The sequence below is a fragment of the Labrus mixtus genome, chromosome 24, assembly GCF_963584025.1.
Source record: "Labrus mixtus chromosome 24, fLabMix1.1, whole genome shotgun sequence".
NCBI classification, from domain to species: domain Eukaryota; kingdom Metazoa; phylum Chordata; class Actinopteri; order Labriformes; family Labridae; genus Labrus; species Labrus mixtus.
This window is the reverse complement of record NC_083635.1, coordinates 10,379,335-10,389,334: the sequence shown is the minus strand read 5'-3', so window position 1 is coordinate 10,389,334 and position 10,000 is coordinate 10,379,335. Positions and strand designations below refer to the sequence as shown.

Here is a 10,000-nt window from a genome sequence, read left to right as displayed (position 1 = left end):
GGGACGGGGAGCTGCAGAGGGCACAGGGGAGCATTGTGGGAGCCTCCCTCCAATCACAGCTCTTAAATAACATCCATGTTAGCCTGGAGACACACGTGGCCTGATTTAGTTTTTTTTTTTAACTTTCCTTTAAATTACTGTCAATTATTCAAAAGAAACATTTCAAGTGAGAACAATGCCTAATTGGGAGTTACCAAGAAAAGCAAACTGTCCCCCATTGTGCCTTTTGCAACTTGCTCTGTCCTACTTTTCTCGGGCGCCGGGTGCAACAATGAAAACGTCAAAGAAGAAAAAACACACACAGACACAGGAGGGAGAGGAGAAAAGCTGGAAACGCTGCTTGTTTGCGGGAAGTGGCGAGCTCTGTCAAAGGTGGTGTCACGGTTAAATAAGGTCCCAGTGTACAGTATGTTTTCTTAAGCGAGTCATCAGCCCGATTCTTGATGCTCTAATGCTTTTGGTATGCCTCGCCCTGACCTAGAAACGGGGATAAGCATCAGGCTTAATCAGCTTGCTGGCTGTCCACTTGTGAATGAGGCTCTCATTAATGGAGGTGCTGATCATCGCCTCAAAACGCCTCCTTCTCCTCCATTAGATTAGACCTCCTCATGAATAGTCATGAGGCCTGCACGTCACTCTCATGAACCCCTCCGCCGTATGAATATTCTAATGAGGCCGGGCCGCTGCTTCGTCTCCTCCTCATGAATATTGATGCAGCAGGACGCTCGTCAGCGGCGGTGGCGGCGCACCGTGCGGGTCAGTTGGACGCAGTGATCCAGCAGCAGCTCCGGCTTAACCAACCATCTGGAGCGTTTAGGGAGCACAATGCGCCGAACCCCCGCTTAGCTCCCCCCCCCCTTACAAAAAAAAAAAAAGTACAAGATGAGTTACATCATCACTTTTATAAAATTCCTGAAAAGAAAGAGTCGCTCCATTTCTCCTGAAAGAGGACGATCAGCTGATCAGAGCCTCACCTCCTGTGGTCCACTCGGTCTCTGAGGAAACACTCGCTTTGGGGCCTTCACTTCATTAACAGCGTTTAGTTCTTGGTACCAAAAAGTCTTTGAAATGACAGAAGAAGAGAAGTTGTGCGTCTGCTCTCCTTCCACATCTTGATAAAGATCTGAAAACAAAAACGTATCGTTCTTTTGAAGTGTTCTTACTCGTTATGGAGCCAACAAAAGTCATGCATTGGAGTTCAGAGATCAGACATCAGTGGTGATTCTAGAGTCTGTCGGGGTCCCAGGCAGGATATATATGGGGGGGGCCGTACAACCTGCATGCATCACCAATATGTCTGCCATTGTCCCAACGCTGACTCCGCCTCCTCTTTCTTCCTGTTTCATTTTTCTTTGTTGACTTTCATCAACTAACTTTGGTTTTCACGGGTGCTGTCAGAGGACGACCCCTTAGGGAGGGTACCAGGAGGGTACCAGGGTCCTACTCTCGTTGCAAAATGTGCAAAATAGCTGATAGTGATCGAGCATTAGACATTTTTTAACGTCTGTTTAAAGACAGAACAAGCTGTTGGAGCTGAATAATCCCCGTGCTGTTTGTCCCTTCTCCCCTCCTGTAGTCTCCAGCTCTGCCCAGGTGAAGCTTCTGATCCCCTCACAAGGTGCACCTTTGGAGTTGGGACTTCTGCGTGGTCTCTCAGCCAGCGATTGTGTTTTGTTGTTTTGTTGTCTTGTTGGTTTAGTCTCATGTTGACTTTTGCTCAAATACTTCGCTATTTATTAAAATCCTTTTGTTCGTTAGCCTTAGAGTGAGACGTAACACCAAGCTATCTGTTTCCATTTGCTCCCAGTCTTTATGCTAAGCTAGGCTAACAACAGCCTGACTGACTCTGGTAAAGAAATATCTCTGCTCCATGTTATAACAGGAACATCCACATATTTCTCTGCAGGCCTCTCCAACATCTGTTCCCTGTTGACAGAAGAAGCCGTGTGCATGTTTCCACGTTAGTCAGAATGTGTTTGTTCATAACAAACGATCAGAATCATCTTCACCCTGCCACATCTCTATGTGACTGTGAAACGCCTTCATTACCGTTTAGAAGCAGCTGTGAACAAAGAGAATCGAACGTCTAGAATCACCTGAGAGCTCCACGAGTCATCAACTCAGTGGATGCACTCCAAACATTTTGTTTTCTGCCGCTGCACTCGGTAATAACCTCGAGTCATTAAAGTGGTCAGATGGTCCAAATATCCAGTCAGACGCATCAGAGAGCAGAGAGACACACATGATCCTGCACAGCTGGCGTCCTGTTCTTTACACCTCACAGATTCAACGCTTCAAAACATCAGGAGGTCAAGTTTTCACTTTAAGATCAAAGTTTTTACAGTTTGTCAAGGGGAGAGGCATAACTTCACATTCCTGTGTAATCATTCAGCCTGTGTGTAATAACGCTGCGGTTCCATGAGTTTCATCATCTGTTTGTGATGATCAGTGTTGTGAGACTTAAAGTCATCAGGGAGGATTGTTGTTGTGATCCTGCTGTGGCTGCGGCTTCTTTTTGCTGTTTTTAGAAGTGGAGACATTGAGACGGTGACTCAGTCCATCCTGAAGCGTCTCTAATAACTCTGATATCGTCAAGTGTCTCAGAGCGGCCTGACGACCTGAGACACTCGGTGGTGAAGTGAGATGCCTGAAGCGTGAGTCAGGACACCTCTGAACAACAAGACGCGAAGGAACCACAATCCAGACTCTGATCCGCCCGGCGCCGCCGCCACTGGAGGAAAGCCAAGCATCTCTAAATGTCTGCATTCACACCTGAACCCTCCAAACTGTCTGTGAGACACTCGTGAAGAAGTCAGGAAGAGTTCCAAACGGGAACACCAAACCCTGACCTTTTTTGGTCACAATTTTCTGTTTTCAAATACTTTACATTTTATGACTGTCTTTGGGTTTTTTTAAGACCCAAAAACAAAAATCCGGAGCCTCTAAACATGCACTCTTCAAAACTGAAAACAACTTAGCTTCATGTGAGCACTTTTCATTTCTTCCTGAGGAGGAACTGAGCTCTAAAAATAAAGTATATCTGTCTGAAACCAGGTTTATGGACGCCCCTCGGTTTGCCAGATATGAGAGCAGTTATCAGGTCAACAGGTGTTGCAGCGATGGAAGCGGGTCAAGAGAAGTGGTTCAGATAGAAGTGATTGTACCCGACCTAAAAAGCCTCTGCATGTTTCTAATAAGCTCCACGAGCAGAAACGTGCTCAAACTAGGATCAATATTGGAGATGCTTTTGAAAAATGGAGAGAGGTTAGAACACAGAAAGGTTTACAGACCCATGCAGAGCTGGCTAAACACTGAAGCTTCAGAGTCCACCACATGGTGACCTGTGTGAGCATCGACTTTAGAGAGGAGGAGCGGCCTGATGACATATTGAGTCATCAATGTTACTTAATGTTTTATTCACAATGATGAGAGGACAGAAGTTCACATGCAGCACTGAATGTTTCTCTCTCAATATAAGGTCATAAAGTTTACGTTTAGGCTCCCGAGAACATAAATAAGGATGATTCTGATAAATTTTTATTGCTCTATTGACTGATGAGTTGATTTCACCTGCCTGTCATGAAAAGACCAGCTGATCTAAATCCCTCTAAGAGAAGGTAAAGCCGTGTGTAAACCTGCGTCTGACCCTCGCTTGTTATGAGTTTGAGCCATCAATCATCCTTTACGGCTTCTCCCCGGAGGACAGCCTGAATCAGAGCAGAGGTGGTGAACGTGTCAGCTCCGACCTTCACTTCAATTTCACGACGTGTGGAAGAAAAGCGCAGAAGGAGATAAGGCGAGGACGAGGCTGCTGGCTGATGCCTCGGGTGAAAGAAAACGTGGAGATGTAACATGCATATTTTGATAAGTGCAGTGGAACATTCCAGTCATTCTCCACCATAAATACATGAGAGCGAGCGGCGACGCCCCTCACCCAGTGATCCCCCCCGCTCCTCTTCCCCCTGCAGCTGCTATCAGCGCTCCTCGCTCAGATGTGCTGCCGAGCGGCCGCCACATTCTCGCCGGACGTTCACCTCCACGGAACGAGCCGCCTTTCAGAAAGTTTCCACTTGACTGAGAGGCCGAAAGGCACTCAGAGATGTTTATGTCTGTGCGGCTTTGCAGACTCTCGCTTTCACTTGAAGTGCTGAAAAATGTCAGAATCACCCACCAAAAGAAAAATCCCCCAAATATTTGAACGCCGCTGTGGAAAAATACTTGATTACAAGCCAGAGACCAAAACGGGAATGATAAACAGTTGTTTCCTCGCTGGTTTGAGGGATTAAATTAAAAAGAGAAATAATCAACAACATGCTGATGATACGCAGGTTTATCACTCACATACCGCTGTGCATGATGGGTCATATTCCACCTGAGGTAAACTGAAGAGTTTCAGCGCTACATGAAGGATAATCAGCCACTTCTAACCCAAAGTTTCAATCTGATGGCACGTTTAGAAGAGAAGAGGGGAACCTGTGCTTTTGAGGAAAACGTCTAGGAAAGCCGTAAAGAGAGGGCAGCGTCTGTTCTGGTTTTTCTACATCTTGAACTCTACTCAAACTCAGCAAGCACTTTTCTGGAGCTGTCTCTGAGAATGCATCAACTTTCCTCTTCAAAAAGAGAAAACCTCATCAATCATCCTGATCATCCAGAGGAACGTTGGCCTGAAGTCGACGGAGCTGCTAATCAATTCATGACCGACGCTGCTGGAATCTGACTTCATGCATCGTGTTTCTGCAGAGAAAAGTAAAGGCTGAAAGACGTTTCAACTTCCTCTTCTGCGACTTCAAACGACTGTTTGTGTCAAAGGAATCTGGAGGCTTTGACAACAATAATGCACCTTTAAAAACACGGTTTACGCAGAGCAACATCAGAACAAAGAAGAACCCGAACACGACATCAACGCTTTGATCGAGCACGTTTTCTTTACATGTTGCAGCCGTTGTTAAATCTCAGCTGCAGGCTGAATGATCTACAGGAACATCCTGTAACTTCTCTTTTGTCATTTCGACCTCCAAAATATCTAGAATTAGGACCCATGTTTAAAAATATTGACCCCCTCAGGGGCGTGGCCAGAGGGGTGGCATGGGCCCCCCTTGAAATCTGATTGGCCACCCCAGGTGCCACCTTAAAATCCAAATCTGTGATTGGCTTTTTGCCTCATCAGAGGCGGGACTTAACAACAACCTAATGGTCGTACTCTCAGTCATAAATTAATGATTTGCGCTTTCCTTAAAAAATTCAAAGAACAAACTCGTGCACAGTCAAACTTTACATTTTCTTAATGCCAATAAACTTATTTTTGTCAGACAGCGTTCACGAGTTAGCATGCATTTTACCAAGTTTTTAAAAATGTGTCTTTGCAGATCTTTGTTTTTGTCTCTAAAGAATCAAGAAGCCAAATTCTGTTACTTACAAGTACGTATCGTAAGTGGGGATAGAAGAGGTCATCCCCCCCCCCCCCCCCCCCCCTGCATAAGTCACACCAGTTAAAACAGTCTGGACACGCCCCTGTTGACCCCTCTATCAGATCCTGCACCCTCCAGACACATGGTGCAGAATAGATCTCCCCTGAATCCTAATAAAACATGGTGAGAAAGTTTCTTCTCATCACCTCTTGGTGCTGGCTTCCTTTTCCTCTCTGGATGAACACGTGCGCCTCTTTTTACAAACTGAATGAACTCCAGACATTCATGATGAACCTCTCCTCCCTAAGTTTGTCCCATCTCAGCTTTTAATGACGTTGTTACTGACGTGTTTGACATCAGTCTGTCAGCTCACCAGATGTTTATCTCCACAAAGTATGATCATTATTTCTGAGATGTTTTCATTTTGAACTGTCTGCAGACGGCGTGCGATCACCACCGGAGAGTGTGAAGTTTCTCTGCAGGTTTCAACCCCCCCTCGAGGCGACAGGTACTGTACCCTGTCACACACAGTGAAGCATGATTGATGCTTGATAATATGTCCTGAAACAAATTAGCCTCTCATTGGCTGTAAATCAACAGAGCGAGCACATGGAGTCCTGCTCCTGTGTCTGTCAGAACACATAATACTTTTTACCTTGTTCACTGCAGGTAGGTGTGTGTCACGCAGCACGGCCCCCGAGGCGCCGCTCATTAACATTCCTGTGTTTTGTGGTCGACCTGCTAATGCCGAGCAAACATGATGAAACAGCTCTCTGCTGTGTCAGCTGACATCACCACTAAGTCCGTTCTGTACTCCACTCAAAGTCCCCGTTAAGGTCCCCGCCGACAACTAACATGCTCATCTCACCGCCGCTCGTTTGGATCTGAGACGAAGAATACCTGGATGTATCGCCGTTTCTTGTTTTCATGAGGCATTTTTAGAAAACTGCGACGCCACAAATGAATGTCCTGCAGCTCTTCTAACGGCCACTAGATGGTGCTTTCAAGAAAACCCATCTGCAACGTCTTCTTCTTACGAGTTTTGGGACCAAGTTTTTTTTACAGCCACCGGCCCCCCAAATTTACATTTTTTATGTAGACCTCCAGTTTCATTCTCTCCTCATATTTTAAACATTAAAAATTGAATATGTGAGTTAAAAAATGCAGAATTACTGATCCCCGTCCCTGAACTTGTCTCCGTCTTTGTTTCACGTCTCTGTTTTTGTTTTCTCATTCCTGAGCGACAGCAGACGATGTCAGAGCCGACTCACCTGTCAGATTAAGAGTGGACAGAAACATATCATTTCACAGCACTTAACAACATCTCCATGACTTCCACCCACACTTAGCGGCTTATATGTAGGAGCAGTTATCCCTCTGATTGCCGTCTGTGCGTGCGTCAGCGTCATCTCACCTCGTGTTTGATTCCCTCTCAGGCTGTCGTGAATGTGAACTTCTCTAAAGGTTCATCCAGCTGGAATAAATCAGCACAGGAGCATGTCTCCCCTTAAACGCTAATTGCTAACGCAGCATCAGTCGTAGTCGTAGCGTCTCTCCTCCCAATCACGCCGGGAGTGACCTCGGAGGTTAAACACTTGACCCCTGAAGACCTGCTGAGTTTTGTTGTGCGTATAATTAGGCCTGTTAAGGGTCTTTCTGTTTGCCTGAGTGGGCTCATAGAGCTCTACGGAAAGGTTTGTTCCAACTCCCAGCCCCGAGGAAACTCAAACACCGGCCGCTGAGAGGAACATTTTCACCCCAGGGATCAGATTTGATCGCTGTGTGGACAAAAAGGCTTCAAAGTTCTGCTGTGTACATTTTATTACATTTCTGAAGCTATTATGTTAAAACTTTAAAGAACGTGCTCATCACGTCTGTGTCACAGCAGGAAGAGAAGAAGCTCTTTATGCACCCTGCAGGAAAGTTTAAAGTGCAACATGTTCCACATCAATATATCATAATCCAGTCTATCCTGGGTAAATGTGTCTCTGAGTCATGACTGTCTACAGTGAGGGAGAAGCTCGAGTCCCACTGGCTGTGTTGTTGTCAGTGCTGTGTTTACATGGACGGGACGGCCGGCTCCTCCCCTTGTGTATAAAAGCATAATCAAGCACCATTAAGCGCAGGTGGTGACAAAATTGTCCTTTACTCGACCTGTGTCCTGCATTGTTGTGTTAGCATGTGACGCAAAATGCATCACGGTTTGATCTTCTCTGACATCTCAACACACAAACAAGAAGTCCATAAAGTTGGTAATAAGAAATTTATTTTCAACAATAACAAAGAAGAAAATATTTGAAAGCATATTGGTATGTTACATGGACTGTACAGGGATCAGACGGTGTGTTTACTCTACATGAATCTGAGACCAGCGCTAAAAGAAGAAAGGAAACTGATGAACACGTACTCCATGTGTAGGTAGAAAAAAAGGAAAGCAGGTGATGGAGTGATATTATACCCTGATACAGTGTTTAGGCCTCTTTTCCCCTCAAACTCATTTACAACACAAACGTGACGGCGCCGCCATCTTTCCCCCGGCGTCGCCTCGTGGCCTCTTTGGTTCCATGATTAGGTATAATACATTAGAACAGAGCTCGATTATGCTTCTATAAAAATAACTTTTTTTTATTTCAATGGCTGTTTCTATTCTTTCTTTACCCTCGTCACTCGTCACGCAGCTCCTCAGTGCAAATATTCTAACAAGCGTGTCGCCTCCAACAACAAGCGACAGATTACGGCGGCGGCGGTAGAGTGGAGGTCGAGCGTGGGACGGAAGGCGGAGAGGTAACAGTCGCTACCTGCACCTCTTCAGTATGCAGAATATAATGAAGCAGAGAGAGAGAGCAGGTCGCTGCAGCGTCTGACCTGAAAACATCAAAGTGATGTCAGAGCGAGGCCTGAAACTGTCTCAAAGTGTGTTTCGGTGCCAAACGGGCCATGACGGGAACTCCACCGGGACTCGTTCATTAAGACACCAAAACTACTGTTCAAGCAAGCGTCCCATCTGGGTCAGAGTTAGCCCCGTTAGCCCCGTTAGCCTTTTTTGTTCCACAGGTTCCAGCAGATGATTCGATAACTCTGCAGCACAAAGTCCAGTCCTGAACTGTTTGAAAAGATGCATCACGACAGACGACCAGTCCAGGGTGTAACTCCGCCTCCCAGCCAAAGCCCGACCTGCCCCTGCTTGCCGCTCTCACATTTCAAGTATCGTCGATCGTTTGTCAGAAGAGCTTCACTTCAGCTAAATACTATACATTGCATAGCTCATGCGGCACTTATTTCTTTTTCCAAGGACTGTGGGCGATGGCGCGCCACATCGGGCTAATTAAAGGCATTTCAATCTGCAAGTGCTATAACAAAGAGAGCGTCGGGAAGTACCACGCTGCACCGTCTCTAAACCCACCCTGACTGTGATGAGAGATAAGCTTTGACTTTTATTTCAACATCTGGAAGGAACCTGAACCTCGCCCTCAGAGGGGAGCGGGAGTCGGGTTTTATCTGGCAGCTTTCAAACGTTAACGAGATCGTACAGATGTGAGGTCGTTCCTCAAATTCAGGGAGAAAACTTCATCGATACAGAGACACCTGACCATCACAGTGACGGTCAAAGATTTGCACCCTCCGCTCTGTCTCATGACGGGAAGAGAAATGTTTCAACAAGAACCCAAAGTACTTTCACATCTCACCATCAAAGATCAGATTAACGGGGGAAAGCTGTGATAATATTCAATTGAAATGATTAACTCTGTGCAACATGTGATATTTGATATTCAAGAGGAGACAGACCGATCGGTTTTCGATGAATCATCCCATCAGTACTTAGAGTTAGACACAGTCAAGCACTTACCCAGAGCAGATACTTTTAGACTTTTGATTGATCAACTCCCAACAACAATAAGAGAGAAGAACGATCCACAAGAGGAAAGTCAAACTCAGGAGAGCTGCGTCATACAGTTTGGTGATGAGAAGTCTCTACAGATGAAGTTTTCAGATGTTTCTCTGCTTGAAGCCGGTGTGATGGAGGAGCAGAGTGTCAGCGTGACTCCTGAAGTGCTGTACGTCGGTGAAGTCTGATTGGTGCATTGACATTTAAAAAGAGGCATCATTGAATCACCTCCACCGTCTCTGTGACTCCTGTAAGGCTCCTCCTCCACGCTCATGGTTTGTTTTCTACACATGAAGAGTTGAGACTCTAACTCTCACTCTAACAGTGAGTCTTTAAAACACTCTCAAAGCAAACCTTTTACTATCTCAGAGACGTCGTCCTCCGGAGAATATAGCAAAATATATCAACAAACATAAATATATGTACAAGTTTTGTGCAGGCGTGTAGATATGTGTGGATGAGGTGCACGCTCCATCGTCCATAAATATTCTGTTTCTATATTCTTTTTTTTTTTTTTTTGTGAAATGGTGAAGTTCTTCAGTTCCACCTTAAATAAAAAACCAACTCAAGCACAGCCGCACTCCTCCACGATCATGTTTGGAACGTCCCGCTTCACGATGTTGTACTCGTCGTCGAAGTAGAGCATGGACATGGTGCTGAGCTTGGTGGGGATGCAGCAGGAGTTCATGGAGCCCGGGCTCATCCC

The 10,000-nt window shown here is 45.7% G+C and overlaps 2 protein-coding genes across 2 annotated transcripts in view; one reads left to right on the top strand and one right to left on the bottom strand.

Moving 5' to 3' along the window:
* The window catches only part of LOC132959360 (pro-opiomelanocortin-like), a 343,108-nt gene that overhangs the window by 134,119 nt on the left and 198,989 nt on the right, over nucleotides 1–10,000 (top strand). The window lies entirely within an intron of this gene.
* Nucleotides 8,972–10,000, bottom strand: part of LOC132959485 (inhibin beta B chain-like) — a 7,148-nt gene continuing 6,119 nt past the window's right edge. Inside the window, exon 2 of the mRNA XM_061032518.1 lies at nucleotides 8,972–10,000. This exon is cut by the window's right edge and continues 635 nt beyond it. Within this exon, the coding sequence (XP_060888501.1) occupies nucleotides 9,860–10,000 (141 nt within the window). The 3' untranslated portion in view covers nucleotides 8,972–9,859.